Source organism: Nannobrachium achirus, assembly GCF_963921795.1.
Source record: "Nannobrachium achirus genome assembly, chromosome: 1".
Classification (NCBI taxonomy): domain Eukaryota; kingdom Metazoa; phylum Chordata; class Actinopteri; order Myctophiformes; family Myctophidae; genus Nannobrachium; species Nannobrachium achirus.
Genome location: NC_137810.1, coordinates 10,910,286 through 10,930,285, shown reverse-complemented (window position 1 = coordinate 10,930,285; position 20,000 = coordinate 10,910,286). Strand labels below are relative to the sequence as shown.

At 44.2% G+C, this 20,000-nt stretch overlaps 1 protein-coding gene across 1 annotated transcript in view; it reads left to right on the top strand.

Moving 5' to 3' along the window:
* The window catches only part of LOC308286075 (capping protein, Arp2/3 and myosin-I linker protein 3-like), a gene marked incomplete at both ends in the record, with an annotated part of 99,902 nt that overhangs the window by 44,508 nt on the left and 35,394 nt on the right, over positions 1-20,000 (top strand). Inside the window, 8 exon segments of the mRNA XM_080727035.1 lie at positions 202-306; positions 2,596-2,665; positions 3,004-3,085; positions 3,706-3,802; positions 5,986-6,040; positions 11,121-11,293; positions 15,561-15,629; positions 17,207-17,300. Of these exon segments, the coding sequence (XP_080583161.1) occupies positions 202-306; positions 2,596-2,665; positions 3,004-3,085; positions 3,706-3,802; positions 5,986-6,040; positions 11,121-11,293; positions 15,561-15,629; positions 17,207-17,300 (745 nt within the window).

Here is a 20,000-nt window from a genome sequence, read left to right as displayed (position 1 = left end):
ATTGAAATGGTAAGTATTTTTATGCAAATACAACATTTTGAACACAGAACTTTTACTTGTAAGATGAGTATTTTAATATCGCGCGACTCGACTCTGCTCTCTCTCTCTATCAGTGTGACTTCTCTCCGCGGTGGCCTGCTCTGTTTGATATCTAGCTCTGTACTTTATCCTCCCTTCTCCTCTCTCTCTAATCCCACGCAGGAAGGTCAAGGACGCGCTGCCGTCCTTCCGTCAGTTCTTCAGCTCGGCCTTCAGTCTCAGCCACGTCAGCCTGGCCTCCATGAAGCTGCCCCCCGATGTGCTGAGGTGATCTGGACAGATCTGTCCCTCCCTGTCTTTTATTTAAACCTCCTGATGTGCTGAGGTGATCTGGACAGATCTGTCCCTCCCTGTCTTTTATTTAAACCTCCTGATGTGCTGAGGTGATCTGGACAGATCTGTCCCTCCCTGTCTTTTATTTAAACCTCCCGATGTGCTGAGGTGATCTGGACAGATCTGTCCCTGTCTTTTATTTAAACCTCCTGATGTGCTGAGGTGATCTGGACAGATCTCCCTGTCTTTTATTTAAACCTCCTGATGTGCTGAGGTGATCTGGACAGATCTGTCCCTGTCTTTTATTTAAACCTCCTGATGTGCTGAGGTGATCTGGACAGATCTGTCCCTGTCTTTTATTTAAACCTCCTGATGTGCTGAGGTGATCTGGACAGATCTGTCCCTGTCTTTTATTTAAACCTCCTGATGTGCTGAGGTGATCTGGACAGATCTGTCCCTGTCTTTTATTTAAACCTCCCGATGTGCTGAGGTGATCTGGACAGATCTCCCTGTCTTTTATTTAAACCTCCTGATGTGCTGAGGTGATCTGGACAGATCTGTCCCTGTCTTTTATTTAAACCTCCTGATGTGCTGAGGTGATCTGGACAGATCTGTCCCTGTCTTTTATTTAAACCTCCTGATGTGCTGAGGTGATCTGGACAGATCTCCCTGTCTTTTATTTAACCCATTTAGGCCGGGTACACATTATTATACGCAATAATACTTTAACCATTATTATTTTAAGCTTTAACGATTGAAAAATAGCAGATATACAAGCTTGTAGATCTGCTATTTTTGAAAAATCGTGAACATTTGTGCAAGGCTTTTGACCCGATTCTATAAATCTCTCCTAACAGATTTCGGAAAAACGTACCTTTCTCTGTCAGTGGTTCTCACACTTTTTCATGTGAAGGACCCCCAAAATGATATGTATTTGGCCACGGACCCCCATCTCAAAATATATTGTTCCAAGGATCCCCCAGAAGCAACATTTGAATTACAAATGTTTGCTTTAAAAAATACATAATTATATTCAAAGATTTGCACACATTTTCACGACTTTTCAAAAATAGCAGATCTACAAGCTCACAGTGAGCAATGTGAGCTTGTAGATCTGCTATTTTTCAATGGCTAAAGTATAAAACCAGTAAGACTCCCTAATCGGGAGATAAGCGACCGTAGGTCACTTATCTCCACAAATAGGGCAAACATTTTTTCTTCCAAAAACTTCCTGATCCATGTTGATGACATGAGTGTAGACATACTGTGTAGTGATTTTCGTGATTTGAGGGGCAAAACTGTAGGAGCAGTGGCCAAAAATGTGTTTTAAAAATCGGCCTGTAGGTGGCGCTAGAAGAGGGCCATGTGAGAAATGAGGGGTGGGGTGTCCGCGTTGCCTTGGCGGACGAATAGGTACTGGCCCCGGCTCTCCCGGACGCTCCTAGCCCGAGTTACGGCATTTTATGTGAGCTGCAGTGGCAGGGGGTCCTCCACTGGGGGCGCCACCACTTTTGCATCCGTTCTGGAGCACCAGGAGTGGGTGGTCCCCAGGAATTCCCCGTGAGCAGCTCCGTTGGGGTGGTCATTTGGTAATTTTTGCACATGTGCTCATTTTTTACACTTGGGGGTCCCCCAGGGAGCTGGGGGTCCCTGGAGCTCCGGGGGTCCTTGGAGGTTGTAGTTTGGCAGGTAAGGAGTGTGTGTGCAAAATCTGGCATGGATCGGGGCAACGGTTGCGGAGATATGAGCAGGGCAAAAGTGTGACGTGTGTGTGACGGAGTGACTGACTGACTGACTGACTGACGGACGGACACCTCGAGCAGCTTTCTGTAGTAAGTGCGACCTACGGTCGCAATAATGAAGGCCCCTCCACCTTGGGCCCTAGTAACTCAGTCCCACTTCCCCCCCTTGTGACGTCCCTGATCTGGACAGATCTGTCCCTGTCATTTATTTATGCCTGCCGATGTGCTGAGGTGATCTGGATACAGTAGATCTGGCTCTCTCTTTTATCTCAAGACATATCTCTTTTTATCTCAAGACATATCTCTTTTTATCTCAAGACATATCTCTTTTTATCTCCCTTGCTGTCTCGCTGCCACAGACTGCATTAACCACTTAAAAGGGATGTTTCACCTTTAAAACACTTTTGGGTCATTTTAAATTCGCTGCATTTTAAAAATGGATGCCACAAGTCTCCACAGACTTATAGATAGATCAGTGCACTATGAATGTAATTCATGTGTGCACAAATAAACATTCCACTTTTCCTTGTCTCTCTTCTAGAGCTCTGTTGACGGGCTTGACCTCTAACCCTCACATTAACGACCTTCACCTGGACATCAGTGGCTGTGAGGTAGACTGGCTCACTTCTCACATTTGACGACAAAAAAAAAAAAAGAAAACTAAATTATGAAATTGAAAGTGGAATGACCCTGCATGCTTAAAGTTGGTCGCTTTTTACATTTCTCTGTGCTTGTTTCTGTAGTCAGGTCTGCATCTCTCTCACTTTCTCAATGCCTGTCTCCATCTCTTTCCTATTCTGTCTTTCTGTATTTAACTCTCTTTCACATACTCTGTTTCTCCTTCTCGCTTTCTTTCCATCTCTCTCTCTCTCTCTCTCTCTCTCTCTCTCTCTCTCTCTCTCTCTCTCTCTCTCTCTCTCTCTCTCTCTCTCCCTCCCCCTCCATGCAGCTCAGGGCAGCAGGAGCTGCGGTGCTGCAGGAGTTGTTTCCCAGGGTTTCGTCCATCGGGACTCTGGACATCTCAGACAACGGTAGCGTCTCCTCTCCATCCATCCTTCTGTGACCCACCGCCATGTTTGAGCCTTTGAGCAAGCATTCTGTCTGTGTGGGCCGATAGTCAACCATAATGATGTTCCACTGCTATTTGAGTCTGTGTTCGTGCTTACAGTATCTGTTTCTAGCTACCGGTATGTGTGTGTGCAGGGGTTAAAGTTATCAGTCCTGGGGACTGATTTCATTCTTGAGGATTCCATAGGGGCTGTTTCTGAGATCAGTGCAGATCCGGGGGAAGCGATGGCCGTGGCTTGAATGACAAAGTCGTCAAAACGCTATAGTCAAGTGATCTCCAAACTAAAAAGCAGTTATAATTTCAAGATGTGAGTATTTGAATTGACCAGACTAGCAATAGAATACAACAGAACTTCAGAAGATACTTCTATAAAATGAAGCATGGATTGGCACACACACATTCAGTGAAGGCAGTTCAGAACGAAACACCCTAAATATTGGTGTGTGCTGTGCGCGCCATGTTTCATAAATCACATATTGGGATTTCTTTTGGCTTTAACCCCTGTGTGTGTGCGTGCGTGCGTACGTGCACGCGTGTGTGTGTGCGTGCGTGCGTGCGTGTGTGTGTGTGTGTGTTTTACAGGTCTGGATGCAGACTTGCTCCAGGTCCTACCTGCTCTCTCCAGGCACCCCTCCCTCAAACACCTTCATCTGGGCAAGAACTTCAACATCAAGACCAGGTACAGTAGTTCTGCAGCTCCCTCTGCACATGCATCATATGTGCTCATCAGGGACGTGCTGGGCCCCTGATTCAGCCCGGGAAAAAGAGTTGGAGAGGCCCTCATTGCGTGCTATAGAGAGAGATCTCTCTCCATAGCGCTGCTGCTACTCAAAGATTTGCCATTTCAGAACATGACAAGTGACAAGACAGTGGGCCAATTATTTTACATGAGTTATATTTCGTCGTTGTCGGGTGTCCAAAACCGTTTGTTTTGTATTTATCATTTAAAAAATGATTTAAGCTAGTGAAAACAGCCGATCTTGTGTGCTTGTAGATCTGCTGTTTTCACTACTTTTGTGCAACGGCCTTGTATGATGAAGCAGGGCTTTGCTTTGCGAAAAAATGTATACATTTGAAACTTGGAGATACAAGGTTTCTGTCCGACAGTGATGTTTTACTTTGTTGGCCGCCCAGCCCCCAAAACGGAACGAAGGCCGACATTTTTTTATTTATTTTTTCTAATGGCTGGCCTCTACCGGCCGGGAATGAACCGGCCGTTCGGGAGTTGTCCCGCTTTTCCCAATGGCCAGCACGTCCCTGGTGCTCATTATTGTCTCCGCCAATTGTCCAGTTTTTCATATTCCTTCCTCATTGGCTATGATTACCTTCCAACGTTTGCAGGGGTCGCCCGCTTTGAACAAAATGCCTGAAATCATGAACGCAAAGTGGGATTACTGTGAAACATTCCCACAAGGCCAAGAAAGGCCACACTTCTTCTAATCATCCACATGGTAGCACTATAACAGGCATAATCAAGTTTTGGCCGATAACTCTTGTTCTCAATCAAAATTCCCCTTGGATTCCTTGGATCGTTATGCAACTCGCAAAATAAGCCGATCATTTCCTTTTTCCAGCTGATGAGTTTCCCACTGTGTTGCGTTTTTGTTGTTGTTGCAAAACACCTTTTGCTACTACTCCTACTGTTTTTGTCCAAACCTCATCACCCAAATTGGTACACCATATCTCTGTCATCATGTGATCAAGATGTATCTCTCACCATTTTCCTATTGACTATGATTGACTATGAAAGTTGGCGGGCGGTGCCCGTTTTGCACCGCTGAACCGAATGGTGAGAAAGTGATACATATCACATCGTTAGGTTACCAGCCCTAATGCATACGCGTACGCATACGAGTGTTGCATAAGGTTTGTGTGTGACATGGCATTTTCCAAAGACACTGCTGACAGTGGCAGAAAACCAGCAGACTCATGCCTGATTCATCGTAAAATTTAGTTGCACTGCGAAAATAGCAGATCTACAAACTCACAATGTGAGCTATTTTCCCCATGCGACACCGTCGTACGACAAAGTATAAATGGGGCTTCAGAGTCTAGCCAGAGCTAGCGATGGGATGATAAGCGATATTATCGTTTATCGTGATAAAAAAAACACTACTAATCGTATCTTGGAGATTTAATTCATCGTGAAATTGTCCTCCGTCATGCACTGGGATCAATTCACCTTTTATTTACTGAGCTGCATATCTGGTACCACTCATTGATTGCCAAGGCCCGAGTTTCCAGAGTTATTACAGTAGTCCCAGGCTGCCACAGCCCGAGTTTCCCGAGTTGGCAGCCATTCTGAAAAAAAAAAAAAAATTATAAATTTTTTTTCAAAAATGCCCAAAATGTATTAGGCATGATCGCAATCGTGAAATTGCATGTTTAGTCCCATAACAAACACATCTTTCAAAATGGCAAAAAATTGTTTTGTCTGACTTTGAAGGCTTCTATCTCATGAATGCCTGAACGGATTTCCAAGCGGATCTTTTTGTTTGAAAGCTGTTAAAAAGTACTACATCTAGGCATGTGCATAAAAATTGATCCGTGCACTAGAAATTTAGGAACGTGGCAGTGAGGAACTTGGTGGCCATTTTGAAAATGGCAATCAATGAATTAAACCCTCTATATTGGTAAAACGTACCTGTAAATAACGTTTGATATAGGCCTAGTCTTTTTTTCACTCTACCAAATCTCTTTGCCAAAAAATAGCGGATCTACAAGCTCGCGTTGTGAGCTTGTAGATCTGCTATTTTTTGGCAAATGTTCCGCCCCAGGATAATGGATGTTGGCTGTTGGGGATATTTCGATTATCACTCTCTCTCTCTCTCTCTCTCTCTCTCTGTGTTTTGACGTCTACAGGCTCTTGGACGAGGTCTTGCAGAAGATGGTACAGCTTATCCAGGAGGAGGACTGCGTGAGTGATGATAACACAGCATCAAGCGTCAAGCACAGTTTAAAGCAGTGGTTCTCAAACATTTTCATTTCAAGGACGAGGAATATTTAAAATACATAAAATATTCAGTGCGTAATAACAAATTCCTACTGTACTGGCAGTGTATGCAAGCAATTTGGTGCCCAGTGGTTTGCGAGAAAAGCACCCCCCACCCCCCCCCCCCCCCCCCCCCCCCCAAACACACACACCGACCGATTTCTAGTCTCATGCAGCTTGTCTCCTATTGACCAATTATTTGTTTACAAACATCGAGACCGGACACCGTTTCATCTAATCAATTCCCAACAGATCCCAACAGAGCTGGTTTCAGTTCATTCAACCTCCTCTTGTGTGTTGACTAGTAAGGCTCGCCCTAGCGTGACATATACCTGTGTACTATATCGTCACTGTCGGGAAATCTCCAAGTTTCAAATTTGTACATTTTTTCGCAAAGTAAAGCCCTGCTTCATCATACAAGGCCGTCGCACAAAGGTAGTGAAAACAGCCGATCTACAAGCACACAACGCCTCACGGTGCGAGGCGTTGTGTGCTTGTAGATCGGCTGTTTTCACTAGTTTAAATCATTTTTAAAATGATAAATGCAAGACGAAGAGTTTTGGACATACAAGGTTTCCACTCGACAACGACGATATACTATGGTATTGTGCCGCCAAAAACATAGCTGACATACAAGCTCACAAACGCGTCGCGGATGCGCTTAAGCCTTCAAAGTCGACCATGCCACCCAAACCTTTTTATTTCGAAAAACAAAGTGGCAGACCCCAGAGGGTTAAAGCGGCGAGTGAGTGCTTGTTAAACGGCCTCACGTGGATACAGGACAGCAACATGTAGTTCACGGCAACACTCCGTACCGTGAATAATTCACACTTACACCGTGTGAGCGTATGCAGGGGTGTCGCACCAAATTCTGGGCCCTGGGTACAAGGATTCACTGCGGGCCCCCCATGAATCTTCTTCATAGCGGGAGAACTATTGTGCTTGTGCTTTAACTATTGAAAAATAGCAGATATACAAGCTCGAGTGCCGCTCTGCGAGCTTGTAGATCTGCCAAAAATCGTGAAGTCTTTGAATATTTCAAATATTTCAATGTTTCAATATAAGTGGCGCTCAAACATTTTCAAGTGCAGGACCCCCAACATGATATGTATTTGGCCACGGACCCCCATCTCAAAATATTTAGTTCCAGGGACCCCCCAGAAACATTTTTTTTGTTATAAATGTTTGTTAAAACATACATATATTCAAAGATTTGCACCCATTTTCACGACTTTTCAAAAATAGCAGATCTACAAGCTCGCAGCGCTGTGAGCTTGTATATCTGCTATTTTTCAATAGCTTAAGTGTAAAATAATTAAGGCCCCTCCACATTGGGCCCCAGTAACTAAGTCTCACTCCCCCCCCCCCCCTTGTGACGCCCCTGAGCGTACGTTCTCAATAAACAGTACCGTACGGTGTCAAAGAATCACAGCGCTGCGCGCTCCCCTCCCCCACTGCAGTGTGTCCTCTCACTCTCCGGCTCTCTTCTTGAGGGATGTGACATATTGCGCTTTCTGAATTATTTACTCCTTTTTCTCTTTTTCTTTTACACCAGGCGATGACATGTTGCACTGTGATCTTGCATTTTTCATGCCATAGAGACCTCTTATGAGTCACCCTGCTCTCCACGTTTTTCGTGTTCCGCCAACCGTGTTTTCCCTCAAACCTCATGTACCTTGTAGCCTTCTTTCCTCTCTCTCTCTCTCTCTCTCTCTCTCTCTCTCTCTCTCTCTCTCTCTCTCTCTCTCTCTCTATCAAGGTTCAAGGTTTGTGTGCAGGTAAAGAAAAATCTTTTGGCAGCAATGATAAAAAATAAATAAAAAAAAAACTCTCAGAAAACGTAGTTGCCAGGGATACAGTAGAACGTGATTTCTAATTATTACTGGTTTGAACATGAAAGGGCCGTGATCCGGTCCATGATGGGATTACAGTAATTAGCATCAGCATAGGCTACTATTTCGGTATATGAATCATCTTTGTTTGTTGTTTTTTTTTACTCTTTTTGCTGTGTTTTTGTTGTAGTTTCACAGGAAACATTTCCCAATACTCCCCCACCTCCCCCGCCCTCTCTCAGCTCAGACCTCAAAACCTGTCGAGCGCAGACAGGAACAAGAACAAACAGTGAGATAAAATAAAAATAAAACAGACAGGGTTGTCAACTTGTCACCGACAAAGAAAGTTGTCAAAGTTATAGGACACAAGGAGGAGACAAGAAGGAGTGGTGAAGGAAGGGGGTGGGGGGGGGGGGGGGGGGGCGTTGGTTGAGCAAGTCAACATAACTTGCATCTTGTAATGTTTTTTTATTGAACCTGTACAGTAAGTGAAATTAGTATTATATTATATAAAAAAAAGAAAACATGATGATCAGGTATTATGATTATACCAGGAGGAAGATTCCTTCCAAAAAAAGTGTACAGAAAGAGTTAAAATTAGGTTTTTATGTGGCCACACCCACCAGTTCATTAAGTATGCCTGGTGGGTGGTGACCCAGCTGAAGTTGGCCACACCCACAGTGTTGGGTGTATGGTAAAAGGGGAGGGGATGATTTTATGATGTCGTTAACTCAGTGTTTTTCAGTGAGCCCTATTCACAGCCTGCCCACTCAGCATCCCCCTGGTGCTGAAGTCACATTTTGAAGGGTAAAACCCTGCTAAAAGCCCATAGAGAAATCGCAAATTTAATGCAATTTCCGAATAGTAAAGTATAAAATACGGCTAGCATGATCAAGAACACAAGATAGTAAAAGGCACAAAGCATTATAATTTACTTTACCGTTCGAAATAATGATTTGTTGGCTTTAAGTCCATTTCTGTATTAATTTCCCCTTCAAAACTGACATCAGCACCAGGAAGTTGCTGAGAAATTTGCTGAGTGGGCGGGCCGTGAATAGGGCTAATTGGGCCTTTTGACTCAAGAGGCTTTCAGCTTTCAGGAAGTAACCAATAATACACAGGGAAGGCAAATTTGCACATTATAAACCCACCCAGTGGTCTACCAGTAAGACTCCCTAATCGGGAGATAAGCGACCGTTGGTCGCTTATCTCCACAAATAGGCCAAAAGTTTGTTTTACCAATTATCAAGACATACGGGCAGTTGACAGTTTGCCATGGTTACTCATTGAAGTTGAATCTCCATATATGGAGATAACCTACGCATCACACTAAGTCTGACCTCACCAGCCCATATTTGGGCATGAGCAACTTATGTCTCCATATATGGAGATATGATGACATCACACAGTCCTCAGCCGATGATGTGGCGTGATGTCATACAATACACAAACGAGCCCTACAGTATAAAGGGGCAATTCTTGCCAGGAAAGAAGCATTTCTTCGACTCAGACCTTATCGCCAGGGTTGGCTTATAGCAGCTGTCGGTAGGACCATATATGGATTCTGTTAGTGTGGATCTCCTAACAGGGCATCATCTGGGATACAATCCCTTTTATGCCCATATATGGAGATCCCTAACAGAATCCCTTTCATGCCCATATATGGAGATCCTAACAGAATCCCTTTTATGCCCATATATGGAGATCCCTAACAGCATCCCTTTTATGCCCATATATGGAGATCACTAACAGCTAACAGAATCCCTTTTATGCCCATATATGGAGATCCCTAACAGAATCCCTTTTATGCCCATATATGGAGATCCCTAACAGAATCCCTTTTATGCCCATATATGGAGATCCCTATGGAGAATCCCTTTTATGCCCATATATGGAGATCCCTAACAGAATCCCTTTTATGCCCATATATGGAGATCCCTAACAGAATCCCTTGTATGCCCATATATGGAGATCCCTAACAGAATCCCTTTTATGCCCATATATGGAGATCCCTAACAGAATCCCTTTTATGCCCATATATTATGGAGAAATCCCTGCTCTGAGTATCTGACATCAGTGTGATGTCACCTGTTTATGCCCATATATGGAGATCCCTGCTCTGCGTATCTGGTTGCTATGGTAAACAGTTGGTTGCTAGGGTAAAAAAACATGGTTGCTATGGTAAACAGTTGGTTGCTAGGGTAAACAGTTGGTTGCTAGGGTAAAACTATGGTTGCTAAGGTGGTTGCTAACGTACACTAACAGACCAGCAACAACAGACTGTTGCCACAGCAACGTACACAAAGGTTTGTGTACACATGTGGTGTGATGTCATACTGATGCGGAGATATGAGCAGGGCAAAGGTGTGACGTGTGACGTGTGACCGACGGACGGACGGACGGACGGACGGACGGACGGACGGACGGACGGACGGACGGACGGTGGAGGTTTTCATAGTAAACTGCTCCCTGACGGTCGCAATTAGAGTAATGTTAACTCCATAGGCACTTACAAAACATAAAAAGTACAAAACTATGGCACCACCTCTTTAACCACTATTATTCATTAAAATTGCTTGTATTTTGGTTATTTTCTTTTTTTAAACCTACATTTTATCTGCAAATTATCACATGCATCACAGTACAGGGTTTACATTGTTGTATAATTTTAAATGTCTAATTTCAGTCCATTTCAAAGTTCGTTAACGGTGGTGTCATACTTTCCCATTTCTCCAGGAATAGGTCTTCTTGTAACCTGAGTTTGTGGGTAAATCTCTCCATCATATATATCAGGGTTCCCCAATAGGAGGCCCAGGCGACAAGGCCGTCGCACAAAAGTATTGAAAACAGCAGATCTACAAGCACGCAACGCCTCGCACCGCGAGGCGTTGTGTGCTTGTAGATCGGCTGTTTTCACTAGTTTAAATCATTTTTAAAATTCTAAATGCAAAACTAATGGTTTTGGACATACAAGATTTTCACCCGACAACGACGATATCTGAACTGTCGCAGCCGCTGGAGTAGTGGGAACGCCGCCGTCGCCCCCTGCAATGTTGTGGCCCTCGGCTTGGAACCCTAGACATAATTCGGCCCTTGGGGAAAACTAATTGGGGAACCCGGATATATATAATATTTCAGACCTTTGTTGTTTCCTCCCCCCATGTGTACCTCAGGCCCTGCAGTCTCTGTCGCTGGCGGAGTCCAGGCTGCGCTCGCGGTGCACAGTGCTGGTCAACGCGCTGGGCAGCAACACCTGTCTGCGCAAGGTGGACCTGAGTGGCAACAACATGGACGACATCGGAGCCAAGATGCTGAGCAAAGCCCTGCAGATCAACACCACTCTCAGGTAACAGAGCACAGGCTTAGACCTGTGGTGGATGACCTCTTTTTGAGTGGTGCTAACCCGCTTCTACAGTACATCTGGCTTTGTGTGTATGTCTGTATATCCGTCCATATCTGTGTGTCATATGTGATGGTTTAAACATGTTTATAAAGGCACCGCTCACTTCACTTTTTGAAGTTTTTTTCCCCCTCAGATCCACCCTTCTTTCTTATATCTGCGACCCCCCACACATGCACGTATGCATGCATGCACGCACCGTCAAACACACGCACACACGCACGCACACGCACACACACACACACACACACACACACACACACACACACACCGCTCCTCTTCGAACCGATGGTTCGATTTTTATAACTATTTGACAAACCTTGAATGTTTTTTTGGGAACAACTGGCTTAGATATCCAGGTATACTGCCGGGCTGTGAAGCCACAGATCAGTAGCCTGGCAGGCCATCCCTCATACTGCGTTCACTCATTCCTCCTTCCCACAGTATGAGGTCTGGACTTCAGCAGATAGGCACCGAGTATGAGAAGTTGGCCCGATCATTTTCTGATCGGGGCCAATTAGTGACTGCGTTTCAACTGCTGTTTCAAAAGCTTCCCCTGATTGGTCCATATGTACAGTAGATGGTGACGTAGATGCTTGCTGCAGCATTTTCAAAACAACATGTCTGCCCTTGATGCAACAAGTGTAACATTTAACGCTGAAACAATAAAACAAGCAATAAGTGAAGTTATTTCAGAGATAGAATCAATTACAACAATTAAAAAGGAACAGGAGTATGCGCTAGCGGAGTTCATCGGCTGTTTGTTTGCCGTTCTTCCGACTGGCTGAGAGATGTTTTGCTACGCTGATTGGTTAGAGGAGTCTGTCTGTCAAGGCAAGTACTCCCGCCCACTTTTCAAGCTGCCTATTCACCATATCCTATTCACCATATTCCTGGCTTCCTGTTCATATCCTGAAAGAGGCCTAGGAAAAAAAGAAGGAATGTGCATAAGGGGCGTGCACAAAATGTGCGGGGGTATGGCACATGCGCAGTACAATCTGGCCAGCACCTACACTTTGGCTCAGTAGATGGCGGCGTGCCATCATTAAATGGTAGTGTTTGTTTTGTCCTACTTTAAGTGCCTGCTGGGGACTTGCTCTTTGCCCAAATTAAAAGTTCTTATGCCACAAAATAAGTAGGCTTATTTGGTGCCCTAATAGGCACAACTATGTGTTGCATATCCTGAATGAATATTAGCTATTATCTATAAGTTATAGAAATCCATCAGATTCTTCTCATCTACTGCTGTTTTACTGATATTTTGTGTAAGTGCTTATAAATAAATTAAATTGTGCGGTCTGTTGAATTTTTTTTGCACCATACATTAGTCTGACTACAAGTACGGCACACAGTAGCCTACAAGTTCTAAGACATATAGACTACTTCAAAGTACAGTATTATATAAAAGCATCCCTCTGAAGACCAATTATTTCCCACAATTGACACAATTGTCAACTAAAAGGATAAACACCTCCAAAGAGCCTTGGGCTTGTTTCAATTGGGGTCCTTTAAAAAAAATAAAACCCAGCACTATGCAGAAAATAAAAGAAAACCTGCAGCTGTTTAGGTGATGAGTGGAGAGAGAACAAAACAAACACACACCTCGCTCTACTGAGAACGGATCATGATCTTTTTTATCTAGCTCCTCTGCTGGAACACTCCACCATGGCAGCTCCAGTTACACTGCGCATGTGCTATACCCCCGCACATTTTGTGCACGCCCCTTATGCTCTATCCTTCTCTTATTAGTCCTAGAAAGAGGCCAAGGAATATAAGGAAGGAATGGAAACACGTGACCACCGGGCATGTGCCATGTCTGGCTATGAAGCTCACCATGGGTGCCAAACCCGCAGCCGGAGGTGCGATAAAATACATGTCAGTGAAGCGACCGCGGTTTTCCCAACGACCCTGAGCGACGACCGCCGGCTTGATCAGCTCATGAACAAACCTGGAGCCAAAACTATTTATGAACTACTGAGACCTTTGTCATATAATCTGTTCAGGAATATAAAAGAAGACATATCAAAGGTATTTTTACAATCACTTGCTTTTCGATGTGCACAGTAGATAATGAAATAATAATAACAACAGTAAATAATAATCGTTTCTGTCTCCGAAGTATCGCGAGATTTGGTTCCGAGACGGGAAACGGTGGATAGTCTTGCGATACTTGGCTCGTTTCAGTAGTTGGCTCGTGTCAGTAGTTGTCAGCGTTCTGGGCTCTGGGCTCTGAATGTACCTGGGTTGCCATGTCTGCTTATAATAAGCATTTTTTTTTTAAATAGTTTAGTTGCTTATTGGGCTTACTTTCTAATATTTTTTAAACCAGTGGTTCCCAAATATTTTCATATCAAGGACCCCAGATTAACATATTTGTCCAAAGTCGCAGACCCCCATCTGAAAATATGTCGTGCCAGGGACCTCCACACAGATTTATGTTGTTGAAATGTTTCAAAAATATTCAAAATATTTTTTTTTTCCCTCAATATTTTTTAAATAGCAAATATACAAGCTCACAATGTGTCGCAATGTGACACATTGTGAGCTTGCTGATCTGCTATTTTCAAATGTAAATGTAAAGTAGTATAGCCTAGTTGCTTCTGTTGGGCTTATTTCTTTGGCAAAATCTGGCAACAGACAATTCCATGTCACTTCCTTACTTGGGAGGAAGTGAAAAGATGTTTTTTGAAGCAGCACACAGAGAAAAACTCTCTAGCGCCCTCTGTAAAAGAAAATGGCAGCCTCCATAGAGAGGGCCAGGAATATGGTGAATAGCCCAAAGTCCAGACTTATATTGTGGGAAGGAACGAGTGAGTGAATGCACAGTATGAGGCTGGCTGGCCAGGCCAACAGATCAGGGCTTGTGTGGAACGAGATGATACGTGATGATAGGTCTCAACTCTCAACTGTCCATGATAGGTCTCACCTGAACATTACATGAAGCAATGTAAGTACTGTACACCAGATTTGGCAAAGATACAAAATTTCAACCTCCCCACATGAAAACATAAAAACAAAACAGGCAAACAAGGAACATGTTCCCAAACTCACAGGACCTAAATAATCGAGTCAAAATTGTCTAAATTCTCTGCAAAGTTAAGAAGTCGTAGACATTTATATTTCGTTCATAAATCAGTCTTTTCTCCAGGGACTATTTTCGTCTAGACTTTTCAAATCGGCTCCTGCTTTAAAATGCATTAAACCGCCACCGATAACGTAACTTTGACAAAGAATAATGCTGTAGGGAAATGCACTGTGATGGATTACCTATCTCAAGCTACTGTACTTTCACTTTGTTGGTGCCATACTGAAATGAACAGAATCAAATGGCTACCTCCAAATTCAACAAGATTCAAGTATAAAATGGTCACCAGTAATGTCACATACTTTATACAGTACCTTGAGTCGTAGTCAATGCTTACGTGTATTTAAATACATACAGTATATGACAGACAGAGCTAAGAGATCTCCATATAATGTATGGTCATTAAAGGGACACAGACAGACATACAACAGGCTTTACACAACTGGACGTCAATGGTGACTATGCTGCCCAACGGGCACCAGTCTGGGTTCTCATACATTACTTCTGAGACTCCTCAGGGACATTCAATCCCTCATACTATGCACTCATATACTGTGCACACCCCCAGGCACAGGACTGGTAGTATTGAATAATGGAAATACCCAAGTAAAGTAAATAGTCTTAAAGTGCATGTTACATAAGGAAACGGGGAAAGCATCAGAATATTGACAAGCTAACATGGCGTTTTGAGCTGCCACTTTAAATAATTTTGATGCGATACGACGTGTCGCGCCGCTTTTGTGCTTTTACTCAAGTCAATTTTGAACACCGAACTTTTATTTGTAACAGAGTATTTCTACATTGTGCTGTTGGTACAAAATGTGATATGGAGTGACCAACCCTCTTCTTTCCCCCGTTAAGACCTGGAACCACTCTTAACCATTATTTTCTGCTTTAACTATTAAAAAATAGCAGGTCTACAAGCTCACAGTGTGGCACCGAGTGGCACGCTGCGAGCTTGTACAGTAGATCTGCTATTTTGGAAAAATCATGATTTGCTTTTTTGCAAATCTTTGAATATATCTTTTTAAAAGCGAACATTTGTAACTCAAATATTTGCTTTGTTGGTACAAAATGTGATACGAGTACTTCTTCCACCAGCGTGCAACTCTCTCCTCTCCCCTGCAGGAGTGTGACATGGGATCGCAACAACACCTCCGCAGCCGGCTTTCTAGACGTGGCCCGTGCGCTCGAACAGTAAGAATATTTGAACTCGTCCTCAGGCTTTTGCATGTATTGTACACCAGGATTTACTGTACTGTTAGTCTTCCAGTGAGGCTGCAATGGGAGTGGCTTTGTAATGCTCAATGTTTAACTGCTTAAAGGCGCTGTAGCCTAAAGTGTTCTAGTTCAAACTAAAAGTTGCATCTGTTTATGCAGACATCCCAAGTTGGCGATCACCATTTCCGGGAGGTCCCCTGTGCACGCGCGCGTCCGTTCTCGTGAAAAAATATCGTTTTTTTTCTCGGTTTTTACTCATTTTTCTACGGTTAAAAATTGTTAAAAACTGTTAAAAACGGTTCTGCACGGCGGCGGAACCATTTAGGCTTAATATAATCTTTATAGAATGATGTATTTCTTACCTATTTGGGAGAAGGTTATGTCACTCTCACAGTGAGACACAGGCTGCCGTGCGTCGCACAGGCTGACGCACCTTGTCCAGTTGTATGTCCAGCGAAAAAGAACCAACAGCTGTAATGTACTGTTATTTTATTCATATTAAGCAAGACCTGTCAAAAACCTGTCTGTTTACTGTTACGAGCTGATTATATTCTCGCGCTTTGAGTCTCGACTCTCGAGAGGAGAACCCAGTCTCCATCTCAGACCAGTGATTGGTCACTTTTAGACGCCCACATCTCCCACAGCGAATTACAATCCTGCATTTGCCAGATTGACAGTTCGATGACGAATTAGAACCGGATTAGAACGCATCGCGGGTTGCAGATCCGGTTTTTCAACCGGATCCAGCCGGATATGGCAAGCATTTGCGGGAGCGGCCCGGATTTCCGGGAGGTTTAGTTCCACTCGCGGGTGTCCGGGAGGAGACACTGATTTCCGGGAGACTCCCGCAACATCCGGGAGACTTGGGATGTCTGGTTTATGTACCGTATGAGTTCTTCCAATTGGATTACATTGGTATCCCGTCTTGAAGTTGTATTCTCTGTTTATGAGAGAGCTGGAGATATGAGGAGACTCCTATTACTGAACAAACACTCTAGTCCAGGGGTAGGCAACCTTAGGCATGGGTGCCAACATTGGCACAGGGGAAGGTGATCACTGGCACATTGGCAGATCGTGTGTGAGAGATCATCAAATATTGTTTTAAACGTGGTCATTTAAATTAAGTCACCTAATTCGCAGCAAATTACATTCCTGCAAATAATTCTACATTCATTAAAATTCTGCAATTCTGCAAATGCATTTGGGTCCCCATCCTGGGCCTTATTTGTGTCCCCATCCGGGGCCATGCATTTGGGTCCCCATGCAGAATCAATGGGGGTAAATTTACTATAATTTTTTTTGTCTTAGGAATGCGACGAATACAAAAACTATTTTTGAACTTCAAGGCGTGACTAATACATAAAAAAAAGAAAAAAAAAAGAAAAACATTTTGGGGCTGAACTACTCCTTTAAGGGCAGACAGTGAAATTTGAAATTTGAGAAACACTGCTTTTGGTGGTGTTGTGTCCTGCCTCCTCTGCTCCCTTCCTTCCTAAAACTCCATCCTTCCTTCCTTCCTTCCTTCCTTCATGTCCTTGTCTTCTCTCTGTCAGTAACTTCACCTTGCAGTACATGCCCTTGCCTCTCAGCGACATCAGCCAGGCGTACCGCAGCGCCCCCGAGAGGACAGAACAAGCACTGACCAAGGTTTGCAGCTCTTAAGACCAACCCTCTTCTTTCCAAGGAAAAGTCAACCCTGATTTTAAATCATAAAAGCTCATGAGAAAGGTCTGTTGAGACAAGTAGTGGTTCTCAGAGTGGGGCCCGCCGGGGGGCCCGGGGACGCCCACAGGCTCTTGAGAGGGTTCCAGGGGATCCCCAGCTAAATGAGTTCATATAGTAGCAAGATCAGTTAAATCACTTTAACTCTATATACATGGGCAATTTGAAATTAGACTAATATGTTTTAGACATTTTAACAACACAAATCTTGTATGCGGGTCCCTCCCTGACACTTAATATTTGTATATATAATATGCATATTAAACTGGGGGTCCTTGACATGAAAATGTTTGAGAACCACTGTGATAAGAAATACAGTTTTGCAAAGCTATTAAAGGTCCTACACCATGCATTTAAAAATAATTTATATAACAGTTTGTGTCCCAAAAACGTTTTTGAAAAGGTTTGAGGCTAAATTAACACTCCTGAATACAGAGCCCCTGTCATTTCTGCCTGGCTTTCAGAGCATTTTCAGCTGCAGTACCACCTTGTCCTGAGTGGGAGGACTGCGCTATTGAGCCAGTTTTGGCCCCACACTCCTCCCCACCTCCTGCTCAGCAGGCCTGCCCACCCCTCCCCAACCCTCTCCCAGCTCCTCCTGCCTCCTTCTCAGGCCTGCCCACCCCTCCCCAACCCTCTCCCAGCTCCTCCTGCCTCCTTCTCAGGCCTTGTGACATCACAAATCTGACATTTCACAATCAGGACCGTTCTGAGACATGCTAACATAGATCTGCCCATAAACTGAGAAAGACACAATGGTCAGAAATAGGACTTTGTGAGGATAGAAGTTGCTGGTGGGACACCAAGAAAATACATAAAAATTGGAAAAATGAAAATTCATGGTGTAGTCCCTTTAACCCTTCTTGTGCCCCGGTCTAAATTTCCATCCATGGCCGGGGCCGAGACTCGGCCATCCACGGCCCGTAATCGGGCAACGCCGCCGCATCGCGCTGCCGAATCCAATGCAAAGTCACATCTTTAGAGAGCATTTTCTCTGAATTGTGTTCCCAGACCAAAGACAACATTTTTTTGCGACTAAAATAGCTTCAGATCGGGCTTCTAAAAAATAAAGAAGCTAATGGCTAAGTGTTAGCTAACTTCCTCCTCTCGTCATACATAACAGTGGCTTTAGTGAAATCACAAGGCACTACGGGCAGTGTCGACGGAAGCTACAGCGAAGGCCTATACAGATATTTCGGGCACTCTAGCGGCACCTTGTGGCCCGGGGCACTGTATGGGTTAACTGACCTTTTGGCTTTTGGGTATCTATATATCCAAGAACAGAACATGTACTGTATGTAGGCTATTGGTTTCTTGGGGGGCATAATAATATCACAACTCCATTCAAATCCAACTATTTGTAGAGAACAGATTTCAGACAACAAGCTTTAAGAAAATGAAGACAAAATGCAGACAAAGCTACTGCAAACCAGGTTGTAAAGAATTAAATTCACCTACTTTATCCCCCAGGATGTGCACAGAGCCAGACGTAGCCAAGTCACAGAAGCACTCAAGCACCTAATATGTGCATATATACGCACGCACGCACACACAATATAAGCTTTTAAAAAGAGAGACGCTTTAAGCCGTTAAGTAAAGTCACAGCAATTAGAGGAACTCCCCTCCAGTCAGAGGACCTACTGTAGGTTCAAGCAGGGGCGTCACAAGGGGGGGAAAGTGGGACTGGCTTACTAGGGCCCAATTATTTTATACTTTAGCCATTGAAAAATAGCAGTACTGCTATTTTTGAAAAGTCGTGAAAATGTGTGCAAATCTTTGAATATATATATTTTTTAAGCAAGCATTTGTAACTCACATTTTTCAATAGTTGAAGCACAAAATAATGCATAATAATGCGTTCCCAGTCTAAATGGGTTAAACCCCCTCGCCCTATGAAGAACATTCATGGGGGGCCCGCAGTGAATCCTTACCCAGGGCCCGCAGTGAATCCTTACCCAGGGCCCGCAGTGAATCCTTACCCAGGGCCCACAGTGAATCCTTACCCAGGGCCCACAGTGAATCCTTACCCAGGGCCCACAGTGAATCCTTACCCAGGGCCCACAGTGAATCCTTACCCAGGGCCCGCAGTGAATCCTTACCCAGGGCCCACAGTGAATCCTTACCCAGGGCCCGCAGTGAATCCTTACCCAGGGCCCGCAGTGAATCCTTACCCAGGGCCCGCAGTGAATCCTTGTACCCAGGGCCCGCAGTGAATCCTTGTACCCAGGGCCCGCAGTGAATCCTTACCCAGGGCCCAGGATTTGGTCCGACACCCCTGGGTTCAAGTCCTGCGCCTGATGAAGTGTCCTTGAGCCAAGCACTTTATCCTAATATCCTAGGCAAGGGTTCCCCAATAGGCGGCCCGCGGGCCATTTGCGGCCCGCGGGGGGCTACTGTCTGGCCCCCACCAACCCCAGTAATAATGGTGGTATAAGAGCAGCAACAACACTAGTATATTGTCGTTGTCAGAAACCTCGTATCTCCAAATTTGTACGTTCTTTCGCAAAGTAAAGCCCTGCTTCATCATACAAGGCCGTCTCACAAAAGTAGGTGCGAGGCGTTGTGTGCTTGTAGATCAGCTGTTTTCACTATAGTTTAAATCATTGTTAAAATGATAAATGCAAA